At 39.4% G+C, this 23,977-nt stretch overlaps 1 protein-coding gene across 1 annotated transcript in view; it reads left to right on the plus strand.

Moving 5' to 3' along the window:
* The window catches only part of LTBP1 (latent transforming growth factor beta binding protein 1), a 186,085-nt gene that overhangs the window by 135,029 nt on the left and 27,079 nt on the right, over positions 1 to 23,977 (plus strand). Inside the window, exons 20-25 of the mRNA XM_041477230.1 lie at positions 1,721 to 1,843; positions 3,889 to 4,011; positions 8,697 to 8,819; positions 11,338 to 11,463; positions 17,857 to 17,982; positions 20,190 to 20,333. Of these exons, the coding sequence (XP_041333164.1) occupies positions 1,721 to 1,843; positions 3,889 to 4,011; positions 8,697 to 8,819; positions 11,338 to 11,463; positions 17,857 to 17,982; positions 20,190 to 20,333 (765 nt within the window). The remainder of the gene's footprint in view (positions 1 to 1,720; positions 1,844 to 3,888; positions 4,012 to 8,696; positions 8,820 to 11,337; positions 11,464 to 17,856; positions 17,983 to 20,189; positions 20,334 to 23,977) is intronic.

Here is a 23,977-nt window from a genome sequence, read left to right on the forward strand (position 1 = left end):
TATCATGATGTAGCTAAAGCACACTTCTGTGTATTGATGAACAAATTTTAAAAATAGGTTGACAAAACTTTCTAGATCACTTCATCCTCATGGTTATCACTGTGGTGGATTTTGAAGCTGCATGGTTAACTATCAATATTCAGCTTGTACAGTTTTAAGGATCCCATTAGAAGATACCAGAACTAATACAGAGATAAGCAGAGCTAATCCAAATACCTCTAGCCCTACTGTAGGGAGCACCAACAGAATCAGTTATAACTCTGGATTTCATCTCAGAAAATTTAAGTTCTGTTCTTGGCTTTTGTCCTGGCTTTATGGGGATGTCTCTTGATCTTTGAGACCCATCCAAAAATCAGAAATAGTATTCCAGGTTTCTTTGTCAAGCAGTTTGGAGACAAAGTGAATCTGTAAGAAGCACTTTTGTTGTTTGGTTGGAAATTTGTGTGCTTGAATTGGGTTCTCCGTGTTTGAACAGATTCTCCAGTTAGAGCATTGATCATGTACATTGAGAGCAAAGATTGTGTTTTGTAGGGCAAGCACATTTTGCAACAGTAGTGAGGTGGGAAATAAGCCTTGGAGAAAGGAATAAGGAGTAACACCTACTGAATGCCATAGCACAGCACCTGTGGAACTGGGCTGTCATCCCTGCAGGGTTGTCACTTCTTCTGCTTGGCCAGGCTGCAGCAGGACATCTTATTTACAGAGCTAGAGGCTCAAGTGAGGAACTGAGAGTTGTAGGGAATGTGGATGATAAAGGTGATTTCGTTTGTGTCTGGGGGAAAGATGGGCTTTGCCAAAGGCAGGTGGTACAGGAGCTTGCAAAGAGCCATGCCCCTAAATACATGTGAAGAAAATGGTTACTGCACACATTCACAATAGCTAATAAGGGTTGTGATGATGGTCTAAAGATGTCTGATCTTCCACCTCTCCCTGTGCTACAGCTGTCTAAATGGCTCAAGTGCCTCAAATAATTAGCACTTTTTTATGCTGATGGGTTTTGTGTGCTTTGTGGTGGCAAAAGACAGGATAATAGGGAGTGATATGATTTCTGGCACATGAAAACAAACAAAGGGTAGTTATTTTCCTGCACCAGTGAAGCTAAAAAAATACAGCATTTTTCCATAAAACAAGGACATGTGCTGACTACTGCAACCCTGAAATAAAGAAATAAAATCAGAATACTAGATTTTTTTTTTCTTTGAAAACCACTGTGAGAAGAAGACCAGTAATTGTTATTTTAGAATACAGAATTAATTCTGTCTGGATTTATAGCAAAGTATGTTTCTTATTTTATTTTTGTTTGCTTTTTGCTTTGTTGATTTATACAAATTGCATTCAGAAGAAATTCTTGAAAATCACTGTGAAGTAGCAACACAGCAATTTTCATGTTGGCTAAGAAAGTGGCCCATCTAATTAATACTTTCAGAGAAGGATGAAAATAGATGTCTATGGGATAGCTTATAGGAAATAAAAGCTGCTTTCAAGTCCTTCTAAAGAAAGGATGGTTTGTGACTAGGAAGAGAGATTTTGCATAATCCAGTTAAGTTCCTTGATGAGTATGTAGAGTAGCCTTACAAAGGCACCTGCATGAAGTGCTAAAATCCCATTGAAATAAATTCTTCAGGAATAATAATCATGCTTGTTATGTAATTTGAATATATTCCCAGGCTCAACTGAAATGTGGTTGTACCCTAGTTGATTTCTTTCTTTCTATTCACAGATATAAATGAATGTCAGTATGGCAATCACTGTACAAATGGACGTTGTGAAAATACAGAGGGATCCTTCAGGTGTTTTTGTGCCCAGGGTTTCAAACTCTCTGCATCAAAGGATCAGTGTGAAGGTAAGAAAGAATATTATTAAAATTCATAAGGTTGCCTTTACCTTTTAGGTAATATTTTTCTTTTTTTTTTAATCTTGCTTTTAAATGTACAATTCTGATGCTAAAAACACAGAAATGTAAGAATGTGTATTTCCATTTTATGGTTTCTGTGATCACATTGTAGATTTTGACATGTGTTATAAGGCCAGTCAAGAACATGTAGTAATATCTATATTGCTAAACTGGAATTTTTGCACAATCCGTGGCATATCTGGCATTTCAGAGGTTTAAGGACAGTGGCTTTTGCTTTTCTTTCTATCTTTTTTTTTTTTTTTTCCTACCATGTGGGTGAGTGGAATCAAAAAACCTAGGCTGCTCCCCTTTGGAGCCCAGCAGTGTCAGTTACCCCTGAGCAGTTAACCCTGCCTGCACTGGTGTCTCTGTATTTCCAGCAGTACACTGAGAGAGTGAGAGCTTGGTGGTGTATTCCTAGGAACTGTTCCTGTACCTCCAAAGTGTCAGTTTCCACATTTCTTCTGCATCTAAAATTCCCATCAGGACTGCTCCAGTGGAACAAAATTAGGTCTGAAGTTAGAGTGAAGTAGTCTGAGGGAGAACCTAGAGCATGTATAGGAGATATGACTATTCCTCTCCTTAATTAGAGGGTACTTGAAACTTTTCCCTAATGGTGTAAATCTGGGACAGTGTCTCCAGGCTGTGGAAGTGCACAGAAACCTACATGTTTCTTGTCAGATGTTGGATTTCCTTCTTTTTCCTTTCCCTCAGCCTTCCCTAAGTGTCTCTGTACAGCACCAAACACTTTCAGACTTCTGAGTGCTAAAAATAATACAGTAAAACTAAATGATCGTTCATATAAGTTTGTCAGGAAGTTTGAAACAAAACATCAGTGTAAGTTAAGTGTCTTGAGTGAGTTAAATGTGCTGTTCAGGACACACAGCAGACTGATCTTGGGGAAAATATGTAGACAAAATTTGACTGCTTCCTCTGAGCCTTTCATGGAAAAGAGCCCTTGCCAAGCTGAGCTGGCATGTGCAGACTGTTCTTCTTAAAGTGCACCCTTCTAAAGTAAGGACCCGTACACATGCCCAGCTGCTTCACGGAGCCCCACAGATTTCAGTGATCCTTAAATTCTAAACTTCTGTGGTTGCAAGGAACCGTTACTTAAAGGGTCAGACTGTTCAGCCATAACACAGACCTGAAAAACCTCATTGAGTAACATTCTCCTGTTTAAATTGAAGTGTATTTCCAGAAAGACATCCAGCTGTGCCAAAATGCTAGAAGTGACCAAGAACTTGCCATGTCAATTCAAATACTGCTTCTTAATGAATATTTTACAAATAACAGAGGGAAAATAGGCTTCCTAGCTCAAACAAGGCATGTGCTATGTTCTGAATTCAAAGTGCCACTCCCCTCCAATACTTTGAGTTTTCCATAGGAAAATTTAAGTTTGATGTTCAAATCCATCTGTTAGCTCAGGCTGACCCCAGTTTATGAGAAATGAAGCGCAGAGGGATTAGCAGTGTTGTGGAAGCAAAGAGACATTTCCCCACAGTTAGATGATTAATACTGCTACAAGGCAAGAATTTTAAAGAGCCTTAACTTAATAGGGGATTAGCCTGTCAGTGTGCATCTGAAAACCACACCCTGTTAAAAGGTGGTGATCCTGCTGGAAAGTATTTTGTGGGTTTTGCTGATTCACTGAAGCGGCTGACTTGTTACCTCTGCCAGATACAACAGAAACAAAAGCAGCTCTCAGGCAGCATGTGTGTGTATTTGTGAGTCTGTGTGTACCCAGTTGTGTATGAGGGATAAATTGATGTTACAGGAGAGAATGTTGTACACAGTCATCTCAAGGAAAACACATGGTCTGCAGTTTCATATAATTTTATGCATTGCATTGACTGTCTGTATTTAATAAATACAAGCAAGTTAAGCAGTACTGGATGTTGATACTGTGCTTTGCTGTTTTGTTCAGACTTGATCTTTGTACCATTTGATGAGTAATTGGTATTTTCAGATGTTTACCCGTTTCACTGTCTCTGCAGATATTAACGAATGCCAGCAGCGATCGGTCTGTACGAATGGACGCTGCAGGAACACAGAGGGATCTTTCAGATGTATCTGCAGCCAAGGCTACGCATTGTCATCTGCTGGAGATCAGTGTGAAGGTAAGCTTAGGGACTTCAGCTACTGACTAATTTTTTTCAATAAGATCTTGAGTATTTCAGCTATAGGTGTGAACTCTTTTAAGAATGGAGAAGAAATATATGTTGCCTCTCTTTCTTTCTCTACACTGCCAATCATTTGTTCCCACCAACACAGCCACATATTTTATGGATTCTCAGAAACAGTCCCTGTCATCTTTCCACATACAAAAACTTAGGACATGTGCTTCCAACGGTAAGATTGGAAGACCAGTTGATATTATTACTGAGAACAAGTCAGCCTTTCCAAACCTTGTTGTTTAAGTTCTGACACAGAGGCTCTGTATTACAAAAACTTCTGCCAGTATATGCTATTCTCGTGGGGGGCTGCTAGTTAAAACTTCTTCTCCAGCTGGTTTTGGGAACTTGCAGCCAGCCACCACAATCACACATGTGCACTGGCAAGAGAAAGTATTTCATAGATGACAAGTTCCAGCAGGATCTACTGGAGCTTGCAGCTTGCACTGCCTCAAAATACAGTCTAGGTACTGAGCTTGCAAAAACAAAAGTAAGAAGTGAAAGATGTGAAAGAAATGCTGTGTTATAGAGAAAAAATATTTTCTTATCGCTCAAGTGAAACAATTCAATTGTCCAGTAATTGGCAAACTGATATTTTTTTTCTAATGAAGCATTTCAAAGCTACTGCCTCTTCTCTGTTTTTGGCTATACCATCTGATATGGTACATCTGCTGCACTACTCATGGTCACCTTGAGAATGCAAGATTACTTACTAGCAAGCTCCAGGAAAGATTCCACCTCAATTGCTTTCTATCTCACACTAGCAGTGAGAAGTAGCTCTTTGTTAAGGTCTCACTGTACATGTGGCATTAGCTCATAAAAGCTTTTTGGTCTCTGGTGTGCTTTAACTGCTGATACCTTGCAAGATAAAGCTTCTTCCTGCTGTTCTATCAGATGGTGTTCTGCTGCTAGGTTATCCTCCACACAGCACCTGGGAGTCCTCACCTTCTCCCTCACAGCAGTAGGTCAGGAATTCTCCTCTTCAAGTGATGCAGGCAGAAGAGCAGTTCCCCCTGGGCTAACCAAATGCTGTTTTCTCAAGACAAACTTGTAACAGACTCTGTCAGAAGTGATTATAATGGATTGTCCACATTCCACGAGTGACAGCATCTCTTAAAGTTCTCATCAACAAAGAATAAGAATATCTTATAAAATCTCCTCAGCACACTGATACTCTTTGGTCCTGAGCTATTTGGAGAATATGTTCATGGAAGAACTTAATACAGTCTTTTCATCATTCATGCTGAGTACCAGCATCTCTTGCATCAGCTTCAAGAAATGTGGGCTGATGATGCAATGCACTAGAAATTTGCATCAAGTAATTTTGCTCTCATCTGGTTTCAAGATCTTCATGAATTGCAGCAGATGTAGAGATACTCTGTCAAGAATCAAAGAAAAATGTGGTGTAATGGATCACAGGTCCTTCTGCCTCCCAAAGACAAAACAGATAATATGGTATCGTTCCTGATGCCTACTCCTCTAACTTGCCCTGAGTAGACTTCAGATGAGATTCAAACTTCTCTTCAGACTGCTTTGGTACATTCCAAACAGCCCAAGAAGTCATGGTAGCTGTTGGAGCTCTCCATCACCTGGCCTGTCAGAATAGGTCCATGCTTTAACTTTTTCTTGATCCTGCTCAAAGGCAGTTTTTCAAGACAAAATAGTTTCAGACACTTTCAAGACAAAGGAAGAGGGATTGAATCAAACAAGGAAAAAGTGTAAAACCATTCCCTTACCCCAGGATCTTTGTCTAATTTAAAATCTGCAACCAAATTTACAGCTTCTCCACCCAGTGACAGAGTGGTTAATTTCTGTAGCCACAGTTTGTCCGCTGAAGAGTTCTGTAAATATTGCAAGTCCTGCAAAAACAATCTCTTGAAATGGAAGAAGTTCTTCCGTGCTTTCATTATAACCCTTCAAAATTTTCTGAAGTACAGGATATTGTAGACTGATTTTTGCATCTTGGAAAGTAAAGAGAAAATCACCTTAAGAAGACATTCAGTGTTTCTCCACATAATGGCCTCTGATTTTTGGATTAGCCTATTTACCTCAATGTTTTATAACCCTTCACAGAGAAAACAGAAAAGAGATGACAAAAACTGTGAGCATAGCACAGCACAATTGCCTGGAAAGAACAAAGTGGTTCAAATTTTGTCCAGTTTCTCAAAAAGCCCCAGGTATGGACATTTGTCACATCAGAGGATACCCAAAAAATGTATGATGTATGTAAAACAAATGTGATTAGCAAGCCACTTGCAAGAAATATGTTTGTTTAATTAAGTTTTCTTCTGGTGCAGATGTTTTCTTACAGATGTTGCATGCAAGAAGCATTTTGCTGGTTTGATCATTATAACTTGGGCAAACTTCTAGGGGTGTTGCAGAATTCAGCAGAATTACGGTGTGCTCATTTTCAGCTGTGCTTTTTGCAACTCACTGGCTGAAGTTTTGGTCTGGAAGCCCTTGTGCAGTGTTTTACTTGTCTAAGAATAAAAGTTATTTGCAAGTAACTTGTATATATCGATGTATAGAAGCATACGTGCAGTATATCTTTAAGGTACACACCCACATGCATGTTTATCTTCTGCATTAGTCTGTCATTCAGCATCTTGTTCTTGAGATGAAGTGACATTGAGACTTTCTGCTCATTGTTGCCCTGAATAAGAGGAAGCACAAAGTGTGAGGGCACCTGTGAGGCCTTGTCTTAACCAACAGGGAGTGGGAATATGCTCCAGCGGGACTTACATACAGGCTGGGCATCTCAAAGATCCTGCGTTACTGGGAGGAAGTCTGAAGCATAAGTGTCCAGTGTTCTCCTAGAGCTTTCTGAGATTTTGCTAGCCAAAATGTTCAAGACATACATATGTAAAGGGTGGTAAAAAGCATTGAATGCCTCAAGCATGAGTTACTGCCTCTGATTTTTCGGAGGATTCTCATGCAGCACTCATTGAGTCTATGAAGAGTTGCATCAGAGAGAGGGAGGTTTGCATCCTATATGGAGAATAATGCATTTTTACTCAATTTGGCAAAAGTTCACCTTCTTGTTGTGAGACTTGGCATTAACTTAGCACAAGGGAGTCATTAATTTTTCTCATGCTCCTAGCCAAAATTAATTGCTTTTTAAATAAGCCACAGTTTATTTCGCAGTTGAAAATGGTTATAAAACATGTGGTTATCTAAAGGTCACAACTTTGTCAACATTAAGTGCAATTTTATCTTCAATAGCATTCATTTGTATAAGAAAGCTATCCCTATTTCTTACTTTTATTAAATAAATTAAATCCCAAGGAGAATGATATAGCGTGTACTTCCAAAGACACATGTAGAAATGAGGTCATGTCCTCTTTTTAATTACAATTGCTATTCATTCCTGCAGCACAAGAAAAAGTTACAATTCTAATCAACTAAAATCCACACTTAAGAATTCAGATTAATCAAAGGTACTGGGAAAAGTCTTTGATTACTGTTTTTCAAAGGAAGCTAACTACACTATCAAAGCAATAGACTGGGTAGATTATTAGGTAGGGCTCTGTGGAGGCTAAGGGAAGTTGCTTATGAGACAGTTTTTTAAATTCAGCTCTCACTTTCTGTTTGCTTTTAAAACTTAGAAGCACAGGCACCAAATACCTTGTGATCTTTAGCTGCAGTGAAACCAAAACTGTATAATATCACTGGAATGTCGGCACATGCTGACTTAATCCTGTACCCGTAGTAGCTGTACTCTGTTTCCTCCACTGGGCTGTCTTTAAGTCCTTTGAAAGACAACGGGAAGAAAAGACTTTAGGTGGAGACAATGCCAGCATCCTGTTCTTGAAATATTTCATTATCTCGTGTCTAGTTCGTATCCTGAAACTTTCCCTGCTGTGTGTCAGCTGTTTATCCCATGGATATCGAGCCACTAGGGCAGAGTGTACAGGCTAAGGCTTGATCCTGAACATGGTGTATGGGCAGCTGGGAAACAAGATCCTGTGTGCCTGGACTCTGGAGCTGGATTTGGGGCTGGATTTATGTGCAAAAGCAGCCATTCAGCTGCATGACCCAGCTGCTAAAAGCCTGAAATGGCTGTGTTGCATCTGGTGAGCTGCATGAAAAGCCACCCATCAGCACAGGAGGGCCCATAGTGTGGTCCCTGTCCCACGGGGCTGTGGTGTGAGCAGTCTCCCCAGGCACGTCCTGGCTGGTGTGACACACCAGCTGTGCTTGGACTTGCCTGCTCTCAGGGGCACACTTGAGTCAGGTCACTTCAGCTCAGGGGTTTCTATGTGGAGGTTTAAATGTGTCCAAAGAAGACTATTTTAAATTTGCATTAGTAGGTATCTTTTGTGTCTGTCTTCTAAATGTGCAGCTTGGATTTCTTTTTAACTGCATTACTGTTATGATGTGCTTTTGTGATAGATGCAGATGGCAGATGAGTAACATTTGCTAGGAATAAATCACATACAAACTCAAATTTCAAAGCCCTCTAGAAATATGAGAAGTTTGATGACATGATGAAAGGAAAATAACAAAGAATCCTAAAGCGTAGTAAACTTGTTTTCCATGCATGCACACAGTTGCTTCAAGTTATGTTGAAACTATTAAAAGTTTCATCAGTTTTGACATCATCTGATAATTCGGTTGCCTTTTTATTTCAGATGTTGATGAATGCCTTCAAGACAGCAATGTTTGCCTAAGAGGAAGCTGCATAAATACTGAAGGGTCTTACAAATGCACTTGTCCAGATGGTTTCCAGCAGATAGCGAATAGGGGATGTCAAGGTATGAAATAGGTGTCAAAAATACCTGGATCTTTATTATAAATGTGCAGGTTTGTAAGTGTAACTTGTGATAGTCACAGATCATGCTAAGGAAGAGAAACTCATTTATCATTTGTAGTACTTTCTTACTCTTCTTATTTTCTATTCTCATTCATTCTCTTCTCTCTGTAAATACATATGGAGAAATTATTTCAAGAGGCTGAAGTCTCAGCCTTCATAATTTGAAAGAGAATCTGTGTTAGAACTAACAGAGATGCAGTGCTGCTTTTTTCCCAAAACCTGGAAACATTTATTTTGACAGAACATTCTATGTGTTGTGAATCAGAGCTGTAACAAGAGCTGCATTGTTAGCATCAAGTCGCATTAGATATTGCCTCTACAAAACACTTGCAGTACTTTGTGAAGGACGGGTGGGGAGGAAGAGAATGTGTTATCTGAACTGAGTCAGCATTGCCAAACCCAGGAAAACACTTCCCGGTTTTAGTTCTGAACAATCCCATCTTCATGTTGGCACTACACCCAGGCATGCCTCATCACTTTTGCCTGCCATTTTTGTGAGACAGAAACCATGGTATTAGAGCTGGAAAGTGATATAACATGTTCATGTTCTAAATGGCTGAAGGACCAGAACACTGGACTGGACTTTGCTTTCGCTGCTCGCTTATGCACAGTTTAGACTTGAGCTAAGAAACTGGATTGCAGCTCATCCACATTGAAGATCTTCTGCAACAAACACTAAATCCCCTGTAAAAGTTCTCAGTATTCTATGTGACTGCTTTCTAATTCAGAAAATGTTGCATTCAGCATACAAAAGTGCTGTATTAGACCTTGCTTCAGCAGATAAAAGAGAATTGACCACAAGTTGAAATCAATGGCAGCTTTGATACCCCTCTAATCTCTTCACTTTGCCATCTAAAGTAGTAAATATATGCCTCATATTTTAAATGGATAAATATAACAAAACTGAAAGCACTTATGAGCCAGCTAAGGGACAGACAGTGCAAACAGAGAGCTATTGAATTAAACTGGCAAATTTATCACAGGGTGCAGTGTCTGCAAGTTGAATCTGGACTAGACTAGAAGTTAGGGATATGCATTTTGGTAAGGAGAAAGTTGAAAAGACTCCAAAATACGAGAAACTGCAGTTTGCTCTTTCAGAGGTATTATACTCAATTTCCCGAACACTGGTGATTTTGTTTTCCTGTCTTTTAATACATCATTCTACCTTGTGTAATCAGCTGTTTCAGTTTTCAGTATTTTTCTGGCAGTTTTGAGATAGCTGAGTCTTGAGTACACTATGAGAAGGTACAATACTGTCCTTGTCATTGCTGATCTCCCACCATTCCCAACTTTCAGAGGGCTTCGGGAAGTAGTTGATGGTTTGCACTTGCTATGAATTCAGAGAAAGCTTTATACATGTAGGTGTCATGTTCAGCACAGTGCACTTAGTTTTCCTTAGGCACCTCATGCAGATAGAACTTCCCCGAGCTGCTGCCTCTTTTCTTTCCTCTTATGGCCATGACACTGATTGGAAGGTTTTCATGCAGGCTAGAATCAGTTTGTAGCTAGAGAAAATTCTATAGTGGATGTCATGGTCTTGAGACGATGATATTGAAATCATAATTTCTCTAGTATATCAAAATTGCTGGCTACTTTGATACATTCTGGATGGCTGTAAGCAGCAAAAGGTACAGTTAAGAATGAGAAATTCTAGTGTTTGGATAAGGGATGAATAAGCCTCATGGGTCAGTTTTGTTTGTAAATTTGTCTTTGGTCTCAGCCTGGTACTGAATGCTTCTTAATGGGTTTTTGTAAAGCAAAAAATACAGAAGTACAATTACAACATGAATGGTAATTTATATAGAATTGGTAGTACCTTAATGAAATAATAAAGTCCTTAAGTTCTGAGGGCAGATTTGGTTGCTAACATGAGACATCAATCAAAAGGAAATACTTGTTTTTCAGATTCACAAGTTCGAAAAACACTTTCTAAGTTAAAAATAGAATGAAAAAAAAAAGAGACTATGATAAGCTCTTATATAGTAATCTTTTGGGATCATTCCCACTCCCCATCAGCAAGAAAGAGCATTTGGCTTTAAATTATGTAAAATCAGCCTTCTGGGAAAGATGCAGCTCCAAACCTGCTAGTAACATGTGGAGTCAGATGCCCAAGTTGACCAGTGTGCAGCCATCAGAAAGCAGTGAGCTGAGGCTGAGAATACCTCTAACACAGAAGAAATGTTGGCTAGGGTGGAGCTTATGCTGATTTCCCACAAATCACTCTCTGTGCATCCTCATCACAGAGTGATGTAGCAAGAGTAAGATGCAGCAGAACATATTGATATCTATACAGAGTTTAAGAATGATCCCAGGATTTTTGGTTGCTCTGGGAGATGAGCCATTCACACAACTATTTACATAGCCAGTGGAAATAAAGCTGCTTTTAAGATTAATTGAACTTAGGCTTAATATAAAGGCTGTGATGATATGCAAAGCTCTGAATGTCTCTGTGCTTTCAGATATCAATGAATGTGAGAGATCTGACCTCTGCTCACCACACGGAGAGTGTCTAAACACGGATGGCTCCTACCAGTGCATATGTGAGCGGGGCTTTTCTGTGTCTGCAGATGGCCGAACATGCGAAGGTGAGACAAATTATAATAATCCATTCCCATTGATTTGCTGTTGTTAGGAGGGTGAGAAAAGTAGTCAGTCAGTCATGACTAACTCTAAAATCTGCCACTTAAGTTTCTGTGGGTAAGACATGCATGAATATTTAGGATTGTCTAATTTGAAGCTTAAGTGCTTTATCAGCAAGCCTGAGCTACCTGAATGTTCTCATTGCTGTGTGGAAGACAACAGCACCTTGTTTGTCCAAACTTTTATTTAAAATATGCAGGTTAAGCAACAGAACAGTAACTCCAGTGAGAAGTTGTAGTGAAATCCAGTAGTTCTATCATAGAATTTCAGGCATTTTGAGATGGCAGAAGTGGAGTAAATAGCAGTAATTAGATCTTTATAGAAACATCAACCAGGAGCCTGGAATTTAGGGAACTATGTTTTTTATGTTGCTGTGTCATGAGATTATATCCTGTTGATAGTGATGTATACACGTTTGTAAGTGATGCTGCTCTCCTGCACTGAATTTAAACCAGGACACTTGTGCCCAGTGATACCAAGAAGGTATGGCTTTGTGAAGTCAGTGATGCTGATGGAAAATAAACACTCCCCTAACTAGCTTAAGAATGGCTATTGAATGGTTGAGAGGAGTGTTCAAGACAGTGAAGTTTGTCGGAAAAGTTCAGAAGGGGAAAAAATGATATGGTAGTATTTCAGCTGGGTGCATGCTGAGGAGAAGCAGTGAGCAGATGAGAGCTCAGTCTTAGAACCAATGGGTAGAGGATCTCAAGCACCCAAGAAATAAGCAACATTCTCTCTCCAAAATTATAGGCCAGTAAATCCACATGTGATTGGTTTTTCACAGGTGAATTCTTCTCATAGTTCACTTAGTGAACTATAGTGAAAACATTTGTCCTTTGGTGGATGAAGTACACTGAAACTTGTGTCTGACTATTGTATCTCCCTGCTTATACCAGAGGAAAATGAGCATTACAGCTTTATTACTGAAGCTGGCATATAACCTGCCATATATTTAGTAATGTGATCTCTCATGAAATTAAATACTGTGCTGGCAGGAACACTGCTATGCTTGATGTCAGGGAATTAGTGCTGTATATTTAGATATAGCATAACATCAAACACACCGTTTGTGTTTTAATTATTATTGATAATTATAAAAAATTCTACAGTGCTCTTTAGTGCTTTTTTCTCTCCAAACATTTACTTCATTTTGTAATCATGGTGTAAATTGAAAGAAATATTCTCTTATTGCCAAGACAAAAGCCTGGTCAAGGAGGCTAGAGAGAGTGAATTTGAGTAACTCCACTGATTCATGGAGGAGTCAGTATTATGTACATATTTATGATTTATATATATTAGTATATATTTATGATTTGAAGTAATGGGGATAATTCCAAAGCAGTTAGTGGACTCTCTCATCAGCATGTATACATTTCACCCAGTGTTTGGGAAGGATGCGGCCACATATCTTCAATTGCTCTGCAAGAAAAGTAGTAGCAGGTGTTTTTCCTCACTCTTGAGCATAGCTATAAAAAAGCAGGGGGAAAGTGGCTAGAGAAGAATACAGCCTTCTCTTTGTAGAAGCCAAAGACTTTATTTCAAAATTAAGCTAGAAGAACACTTATTAACCTTGTGAAATCAAACTCCCAGAAATTAAAAAAGCACAACTGAAAAGGAACACAACTTTAAAAAAAAAAATCCAAAGTCATTAGCATCTACTGTTAGGAGATGTACCAGAAACAATGAGCTCCTCTGCATCTCTGACATTGAATAAAGTATCAGTTTCCAGGGAAATGTTGCTATCATATATGATGAAGTAATACAAAGTTAATCTCCGTTAGAACGAAAAAGCCAAACTTTTACTAAATAGAAAAAGATGAAATCACAAGATCTTATTTCCAGGATTGTGACTAGTTTAAGAACTTTTTAATGAAGAATAAAACGAGTACAAAACCAGTTGAGCATGCTTCACAAGTAATTGGTGTTGTGTATGGAATACAGATCAGACTTCATATTCAGCACTTGGAAAAGTATTTTAATAACTTGGCAAAGCAAGGGTACTTCTAGTCTCTGAAGCAGCAGCACTCCTTTTCCACCACAATTAGTTTCTCCATTCTGTCGTTTTAATAAAACCAACTCCATAGTTTTGAAAAAACTCATTTTAAGGGAGCACTGATGGCATCAGTGTCAATATTTGTAGTGGTGTCAGCTTCATGCTAAAAGGCAAGACGAAACAAAAGGAATCTGTGACATACTGAGAAAGCATGTGGCTTCCAGCCGCAGGAGCTACTGTTCTTTACACTAAGTGCCTCTGTGAATTTAATTCTAGTTAAGTGAGTGAGAATAACTGTTTATACCATTAGAGGAAGAACCTGAGAAAATTTTCCTGGATTCACACACCTCTCTGTACCTGGGGAGCAGATTTTCCTATCTCCAGACTTTTTTTGTGTGAGTTTGACTTGGGTTTTTTTGAAGTTTGAAACATCAAGAGCATAAAACATTTAAGGACCTCATGTGGTTTAGTTCTGGTGTGGAGTTTTTGTGGCCATTGGCCAAAGTAAACTGAACAGCTGTGGAGACTGTGTCTTCTCCCAAGGTGTAGACAAACTTTTGTTGCAGCAGTGACATTCCACTGCAGCCTGGCCCCAGGCTCAGAAATTTGACTGCACCGGGCTCTCTGAACTGGAGGCTCTCCGAGTGCTCCTTAGTTCCTTGTTGAGCTCTCTGGGGTTCGTGTAAAAATGGTGTTTTACCCAGCTAAAAACTAGTTAAATGTGTTGGCAAACCTCAAGTTAGAGGTTCTCTGATGTTTAAGTCAGTACTCAGCCTCAAGCATCTCTTCTGTCTCCATGTCCCTTCCCATATGTCTCTCATTGGCTTCTCACTGCTGCAACAGGCAGTCCAAAAAAACTTACTCATCCCACCAGAGCTCTCTGACCTCTGCTTCTTCCTTTCTATGTATGCGTTATGGGTAGCCCTGGAAGTTTCAGAATCAGAGCTCTGCTTGTCTAATCACTACAGACCTCTCTTAGGAACCAGTTCATCTTCCAGATATATTGCTAAGTAAGGAGATTGCAGTGAGATTTAATTATCATGGCTGAGGATTCCTTCGTCTTGTTCAGGTTGTCAGAAAACAGGAGTACAGTGTTGAACTGTACAAAAGGGTGCATGAGTGCACACATCTTGCCTTTTGATTAAAGCAGGCAGCACTGATTAATGGATTCTAAAATAGGTTTTAATTACAGAGAACTGCTGTAGTCACTCTACAGACATAGGAAATATTAGTTTCATACTTAGTTTTTTCCCCTGACTTTGCTTCCATGTAGCAAGAGAATTGCTGGTTACAAGTCTCACTCTTTATGGGGTGATTAAAGAAACAAATGTCCTTTCCGGCTGTAAAAAAGAGTCCTTTGAGTGAACTGTCTAGACAAGGAAAAATATTTGGTGCTTGGACCTTCTCTGTAATATCCCATGCACTGAAAGATGTTCAGACTGTACTTTTTAGAAAAAAACCTGTCTTCTATGGTTGTGTTATATGCTGAATTAGGACTCTTGCTACAAGTTTTGTTTCTGCAGTTTTTTTAGTCAATGACCTTGTTTTACCTGTGAAGAACCAGCAGCATGAACCATTCCCCTGTTTCCTTTAACATTTAGGTTATAAGTAAGAGGAGTTCTGTAATTTGGATAATTCTGAAATCTCCAGTTGAAGTTTCTTCTATCTAGGTCTTTAACAGTAACTGTCCCGTGGCTCAGGAACTTTTTGTTATTTAACCATAGTTGTTCACTGAAAACACAAACACTGTGTTATTATGTGTTGTCTGAAAGTCCAGGCTGTCAAGCCACCATTGTTTACTCATTTGAATTCCTTTTCTTAACACAGTTTTCTGATTAAGAGACAGAGTATTCGGATTTTTTTACTAGATATGTGAAACTCTGCTGATCACATGAGACTGTTAATATCAAATACTGCAGGGACAGTGCGCAGCAGCAAGAAGGAGGGACCAGAAAAACACAGCTGTAAAAAATTTTTTTTTGTCTTCCTCCTAGTAACTCCATATGCATCTTTTTATAATTATGTCACTGTGGGGAGTTGAAAGGGAAAAGGTATAAAAGGTAACTCTTGACCCTTCGCCTCTGACAGTCTTTAACACACATAAGTTGCTTATTCATGTTGCTGAATTAATTCTACTAGGAAGGGTTTGTGGTAGGTTTCAATAAGTTCAATATCCAGAAACCATCCAAATTTTTGTATTCAATTCCTTGAGAATAAGCATACTGCCTATTGTATTCTTTGCCAAATACAATAGCCCTTTCTAAAATAAATTCCTTGAATATTTTTCCTTTGCTTTATAAATCAAGATGTAAATACCATTAAAATCTTTACTACAAAACTTACAAACCAAATAAATTTTTCTGCCAGTTCCATCTGCAAGTACTTTTTTATAATCATCAATTATAGTCATAGATGTGTCCTAGATTTTGCTGTATTTAGTGCATAGTGGTTTTGCCTGCATTTTCTATGTAGGCTGAAGTTTGTTGACCAGTGGATCAGTTCAATAGGAGAAGTGAGTTTTCCATCATTTAAACACTCTAACATGAAACTACATGCCTTTCTGAGAAAAATGTTAAAATTTCAGTTTATTCCATTGGTACAGAAATTGCCAGAGACAGGTTTTTTAGCCTTTTTAAGAGGTTCTGGATAGACTCTTCTGGCCTTAAAAGTCTACACGTGATTCCAAACCTGTTCAGACCCCGCCGCAGCACACAGGAAAAGCTGGTTTTCAAGATCCCAAAAACGCCAGTCCCTGAAGCACACAGAGCTTGTGTGGATAAATTTGAGCACTTGGGTTGCAAGAGGGCAGCAGGTGTGGATGGTAATGGGGATGGTAATGCTGTGCTGCTCAAATTTTGGTAACTTGGGGGGCTGTGACCACAGAGTTCAAAGACCAAGAGTTCCCTTTCAGCTGAGCATAAAACACATTTTAAAAGTAAAAAAGTCCTAGATTGGTGAGTACTGCCAGGATAAGAATGCAGCGCATCTTTGCTGAGTTCTCTAGGATTTTGTTTGACACAGCTGTGGAGAGCTGGAGGAGTAGGCAGGACTACATTTGAGACCTACTCTGTCCTTACAGAAAAGCACCAGGTGCTGCTCACCTATTTGAAGAAGGCTTCTCTCTGTGGCACTGCAGGATTCAGTCCCAGCAGTTCTTTAGTTCAGGGAGTGCCAAAGGCATTCACTAGAGGTAAAATGGTGATAGGCTCCATCCTCCACATGAAGGGCTACCAAAATGTGCAGAATTAATGATAATAACAAGCACTCAAATAAATCACTTTATTCCCCATTTAAAATGCAATTATCCCTTGAGGAAATATGCAGAAGGAAAGCAGACAGGAGCCTTACTTAACAGCATAATGTTTTTTAGGAAAGAAATACAGCAGTAATTTCTCTGCTTCAGACTGCAGAGGAATACAGAAGGCATAAGGTACTAATCCTAGTATCCTGGCAGGTTCACAATTTCAGCTAATGTTCTTCTTCTTGAAAAGCACCTCATGATATCTTCAATGACCACATATGGCCAGGGTTTTTTGGGTTTAGATCTTACTTTGAGTAGAGATAAAAATAATGCATTCCTAGCACTTGTAATACACTCACAAAAATAAAGCACAGTCTGCCACAAGCAGCTCTGCTTCATTGTAATTCGATGGGCAACAGAGTCAAAGAATGCATTACATGTGAAAGGGACTTACTTGTAAGGCCAGGAAACCAAAACTGGAACTAAAAATGACAAGGCCAGTACAGAAAACATTCTGGCACTGGCATTACTTTGTGTACCTGAGTAAGATGACTTGTACGTGTAGATTTACAGGACTTCAGACAGAAGGCTCAGTCCACAGATACTTACCACTAACACTATGAAACTGTGATCTGTGCTGAGAGCCACAATGGCATCTGTGCAGCACTTCTGCACAGGGGATGTAGCTATACCCTTGAACTCTTTTTGTAGGCGCAGCGAGTTCAGTTGCACTCATGTTGTTGACTGTATAATACTACACTGGTAGAATCTGTAAGTCAGTCAGAGAAATGATTTAATTAATTAAGAAATTATTTATTGTGTCTTAGTCTGTGGTATGTAACATCATGCTGTGGTTAGCAAGTTTGGTGAAACAGATTGGTGGAGGTACTTGACCATTGCTGGCACACTTACTGCAAAGCTAACACTGAAAGAATTTCTTAAATTGTTTGTGTGCTTCCATTAATTTTTGCGTCTTGTCCTTATGTTCTTTCCCAATGTGTTGAGGCATATCTGCATCTGTTTGCAAAGTGCATCTGTGGGTGTTCTGCACTCTTTGTGAAGTCTGTCACACAGCCTGTGTGATGTTAAAATTCTTCCTTGCAGATGTGGATGAATGTACGAACGGCACGGTGTGTGGCACCCACGGGTTCTGTGAAAACATGGATGGCTCCTACCGCTGCCTCTGTTACCAAGGGTACCAGGACACACAGGATGGGCAGGGGTGTACAGGTGAGCTCGTGGTGCTGGTAGTCACTGCTGCAAAGTTCAAAAGAGCTGAAGCAGCATTCCAACAAAACGCATTTCACATTTTTGTTTTCTGATATTTTTATTAAAGTTATGCCTCTTACTAGTAAAATAGGGTTGAGCTCTTCTTTACTCACTGAACTTTCTGCCAGATGGAAACTTTACTTTGTATATATTTAATGAAAACCTGTTACTAGGACAAACAGAAGCCAACAGCAAATAACCTGAACCACTTTTTTTATTTCTTTTAAAAAACCCAAGACACCTCTTTGTTTGTGCATGTCAGGACCATTCACAAATATAATAGCATGAATTTAATATCTTAACCTGTTTAAATTCCATCTGTTTAGTCTCTTAGCTGAGTAAGCAGGACCCTGCACTACCCCCTGCAGGAAATAACATCTGCAATGTGGCGTAGCCAGGCTGAATTAGATGGCACCTCCCTAGGCGTATGGTGTTTAAGCAGATTTTAACATTAGCTTCCAGCTCCAGGAAAGACACCTATCACCTTGAAATGATGTGGGAATTTTGTAGATGTGTAAATACTGCCCTTTTCTTTTGTGACAGATAGGTTTCCAGATCTATTGTTAATAGTGATGGCTGGAGAACCACTTGAGGTAGCACAAGTTTGTAATATAAAATTAATACCAGATCAAGGAGAGATCCAGATCATTAAGCAATTTCTACAAGCCAGACTCAGGATGAAATACATTTACCAGTAACAGAGACCTAAATGGAATACCAAACAGAGAGGAGGAATTAGAAGTTTTACAGAGTGTTTGTATGCATTTTCTAATATATTAAGTAGTTTTGTTACAAAATTCTTTATGCCATTTGACACTTACTTTGCTGCATACCAAAGTATATTTTGTCATACAGTGATTTTTCATGGATGAAAACAAATGAAGCAAAGAAAGTAAAAAATAAAAGTGGAAAGGATGGTGTGAAATTAAATTTAATTTTGAGTTCACACTGAAGTAATTCGGAACCACAAAATAATGCATTTGTTTGTTTTGGATTTTTTTCTTGTATAATACTGTATAGTATAAAATACTCTTATAAATTTTGAAGCCAGTTATCGGCCAAAACAATTTAAGGAAAAATGAAGTCTCTAGTTCCTGACTAAGCAATGTTCCCCAGAGAAGACTTATTCCCTATTACAGGAAGCAAGTAAAAAGATAAAGAAAAATGTGAATGCATTTTTTAAATGCGAGCAAACTCCAAGTTAAAATCCATGTTTATATAAAAACACACACAAATCAATATTTATTCAGATTTTGATAGGTAAGAGGTAAAAAGGATGAAATACTGCTTCACAAGTTAGACCACACTCAGTTATAGGAGTTTCTGAATTGTGATACAGAAATTACTATTTCTGATATTAATCAGCTTCATTTCTGTCTGCTAACGAGGTTCTCTCATTAGAAGTAGATTTTCAAATGTCAACGTTAGCAACTAAAAAGAAAGTAACGTTAAATGATCTTGGTAGTATTTAATCCTTGCTTAAACAACAGACAATTCTATCAGTCAAAAAAGCATTTCAGGTTGGCTAGTTAGCAGGTGTATTGAATCCAAGTAAAAAATACATGGAATTTTTTGGAGGGAGGAATTTTGCACTGTTCAGCAGGGGTCCCTGGGTGACCGGGGCACAACTTCTGTGGGTCCCAGAGCAGCCTGTGACTCCATGCATAGAGATACGGTGGCAGTGGGACTGGGGAATTCTCTTTTTGGTGGTTGTTTACAAGAAAAATGGTATTTTGGGAAGGAGAATGAATTCTCAGTGCAGTCTGAATCTCAAAAAAACCTGTTCATTTTACTTCTTGAGTTTAGTGAAAGTTTGATAGTAAAGATAAGAAAGCAAAATAAATTACTCTGAGTCTTAAATCCCAATAAGAGAATAGACAGAAAAGCAATTATTTAACAAAGAGAAACACCAAAATAACTGTGTTCTGGTCCACAATCAGCACCTAAATCAACATTAGTAGTCTATAAACTGTACTGTGACTTTCTGGGATCTTTATTTCAAAGGACTCACTACTTGTTTATGAATCCACTTAGGTATTAGTGAGTTTTTAATCCTTCCCCAGAGATCACATCTGTAATCTGGCAGACAATATTGGCACAGATACAGCAGATAAAAGAACAGTCAGTAGTGGGTCTCAATTGATTTATGTTTTGGATTTTTTCCCCAGATGTGAATGAATGTGAAATGTTGAGTGGAGTATGTGGCGAAGCGCTCTGTGAAAATGTTGACGGTTCTTTCCTGTGTCTGTGCTCTGATGAGAACCAGGAGTACGATCCAATGACCGGACAGTGTCGCTTCCGTACCTCACCAGGTAAAACGCCAGCGGATGTTTGCATGCTTGGCATGAATTCAGCTGCACACAGAACCATTGGAAAGGCAAAGCTGGTTGCAGTATTGGTGTTGCTTTAACTACAGGAGGAAAATTTAAAACTTCGTCATTGTCTTGAAAGTGTGTGCATAAGAGGAGGTTTTTCTAGGACAGAAAATGTTATCAGTGAATCATTAGTAGGGAAATTATAGCAGAAGCACCTTCTAAATGTTATACATCAACAGACTTGGCAGTAATATTGAGCAGTTACTACAGGTAAGAGTAAACAGTCTTGTTGACTATAGTGTATGAGTGAAATCTGATATGGAATCAAGTCTGTGGCCTGAGTGATTTTGATTTTTGTCCAAACTTTTACAAACACCCATTACTATACTTGGACAACGTTTAAAGGAGCATATTATTAAAACCAGGAGTTATATTTAGTTGTTGTGGTTTCATCCCAGATGGCAACCAAGCCCCCAGCAGCGACTTACTCCCCTAGAAAGCTCATGGGTTGAGATAAAGACAGATTAATAGGGAAAGCAAAAGCCACGCACACAAGCAAAGCAAATCAAGGAATTGACTGCTTCCCATGGGCAGGCAGGTGTTCAGCCATCTCCAGGAGAGCAGGGCCCCATCACACGTAACAGTGACTTGGGAAGACAAAAGCCATCACTCCAAACATTCCCCCCTCTTTCTCCTTCTTCTCCTCATTTAATATACTGAGCATGATGTCATTCTGTCTGGAATATCCTTTTGGTCAGTTTGGGTCACTTGTCCTGGCTGTGTCCCTCCCAACCTCTCATGCACCCCCAACTTCATCACCAGTGTGGCAGAACAAAGGCTTTGGCTCTCTGTAAGCCCTGCTCACCAATAACAAAAACCCTGTATTATCAACCCTGTGTTCAGCACAAATCCAAAAACCAAACCCATACCAGCCACTGTGAAAAACTCTGTACCAGCCAAAATCATCACAATAGTCTTACTTTATTAGCATTATCTAGAATTAATATTAGTCCTAAGAGAAGGTTGTTGGGAAAGCAAAAGCCAAGCCACTACATTGGTGTTAAACTACCTCTGTTGTCAGTCTCTCTTGAAGTGTCCCTGACTGGTTTACTCCTGTTTTTCCTACTAGTCCATTGTACTGGATTTTTGAGCTTTTCTTATAAAGTGTTTTGGGTGTTGAAAATGCTACTGGAAATACATTAATTGAAAATCAGTTTAGAACTCTTAAAGCCTGCCTTCACATTTCTACACTGACCCAGTTTGGAGAAATGAACAAACTCAGAGGTGGATGAACAGAGCACAAAAAATGACAGGATTTACTTGCACAGCTTTTTTCCCCTCCAGAATGCAACTCTTGGTATTTCTTCCTTGTTTTCTTACACTACAGGCTTATGGAAAGCCTTAGAGGAATTGGCTTTTTTGCCAGGGTGCTGACTTTACAGCTTCCAGGCTGTGGCTATTTTCTCCTATCACTCATGATCTTTCAGACTTGTAAAGAGGATTGAAATATCCATGACCTAATTGTCACAAATATTTAGATCACTGAATGTAGCACTCAGCAACACTCAAGAAGTTGCCTGTGAAATATCATTAACAGCTGATTGACGAATGTTTTGGGCCTGTGAGGAGGCAGTACTCAGGAGAGTTCAGCTAGCTGATGAAACAAAACCAGAACTAAAAAATTAACACAGGACCTGAGTCATGTATAAAGAACTCACATCCAAGGAACATTTGAGGACATACCCTAACATTACTGTGGGGAGGAAGGGGATGAAGAACACAGTATGACCAATTGTACTGTAAACAGATGGATACTCTACTGTCAGTACTTATTCCATGATGCTATCAGCAGTGAACACAGCTTTGCTGTGATCACTATGGAAAGTAACTGTTCTTCCTTCTCCTCCAGGCTTCATCAGGCTCTAACAAAACACATGCTTTGCCTTTGTCTCTTCTCTGATAAGGTCATCAAGATCTCTCATAGGAAACCACAAGGAGCTAATGAGAAATACTTTTACGTCATATGGTCTTGGACTAGAGTAAGGCAAAATGGCAGTACTTGGAACAGAGGTCTTACTCTCCTCTTTTCTTCCAAAGTAAAAGAAGAAAAGGCTGTTGTTCTTCTTATAAACTAATCTTGCTGCAAAGAATGCTGGAATAGCCACACATCCTCTCTGGCTTTGACAAGCCACATACTCAAGTCAGGCATGGTGCTTCCAGAGTTCCCGTGGTGCAGATGGACATCATCTGTCAGCATTAGTTTGCACCATGCTTATGAAAGGCACAGCTTAAAAGGCAGAAAGGAAGAACTTAATCTTTGTTATCCTGTTACAGATATCTATAGTTCAGGCTGGCTCACCCAGGTCTTGCTTATTTCTCATTCTTCATTTTTGTGCATAAAGAAATGTTTGCCCCCCTTGTATGAAGTGCAAATAGGTGACATTTGTTCAAATGTTACTTTAATTTACTTTTCTTACATGTGGTTAAAGGCCAAGAGATTTGTGGAGTGCTGTGTGTTCACGCTTTTCTTTACTTACCCTTAGGGTTCTCAAGACTTCCTGTTGTTTAGATTCCACTTGCTGGAAATTTGTCTGTTGTTAGCTGTGCCTTGAAACAATCCTCCCAGTGTATGTATCAGGAATTTAAACCCCTGTTATCACTTTCCAGTCAAAAAAAGAAACTGAAAAAGTGCAAAAAATTGTGCAAGGATTGATTGTCTCATTCCCCTCTTCTTTGCCCTGCCATTCATAAATTACTTGGACCCAGGAAAGGAAGGGACACAGAGCGAGTTCACAGAGGATACAGAACTGGGAGGAGCTGTTGAGTCCCTTGAGGGCAGAGAGAACCTGCAGAGAGACCTTGACAAATCAGAGAGCTGGGCAATCACCAGCTGTATGAAGTTCAGCAAAGGAAAGTGCTGGATTCTGCACCTGGGATGGGACAACCTGGATGTATGGACAGGCTGGGGAATGAGATCCTGGAGAGCAGTGCCACAGAAAGGCACCTGGGGGTCCTGGTTGATGGCAATTTGAACATGACTAAGCAGTGCCCTGGCAGCCAGGAGGGCCAACCCTGTCCTGGGGTGCATCAGCACAGCATCACCATGGAGATCTCCACTAAGGTGCCTGGGCCCACTTAGGTACCTACAGCTAATTTACATGTTGCTTTCTTCTGGCTTCATGAAATACAACCAGTTATTTATGGCAATATGTTTAACAGTAATTGATGGGATGTATAAGAGAAAATCATGGTTTTGGTGGCCAAAGCCATAAGTCCCTTCTAGACTGATTAATATTGGAAGAAAATTAGTCCCCCCTGCAATCTAACCAACCACCAGCACAAAAAATTTGAGGCTGCCAAGTAACAGTTAACAAATTTGATCCTAAAGGTTCTTTTAAGGCTAGAAATTTGGTGCATGAGTACAGATTCTGAATTTCCTAAACATTATGGGCTTTCTAATTGTTGAGTTTCAGTTGTCTGTGGACAAAGTCTTAGCTGTAAGTTTTATGTGTGCATCACTTGCATTAATCCCTGAACTGTGTATATGCACTGTACACGCACGTGTTAGCTTGTCACGTGTGGGGCCAATTGAGAAATCTAAACAAGTACACCCTGACAACAGGCACATACCAATACACTTT

This window comes from Pyrgilauda ruficollis, unplaced genomic scaffold, assembly GCF_017590135.1.
Source record: "Pyrgilauda ruficollis isolate IOZ18807 unplaced genomic scaffold, ASM1759013v1 scaffold4, whole genome shotgun sequence".
Taxonomy (NCBI): domain Eukaryota; kingdom Metazoa; phylum Chordata; class Aves; order Passeriformes; family Passeridae; genus Pyrgilauda; species Pyrgilauda ruficollis.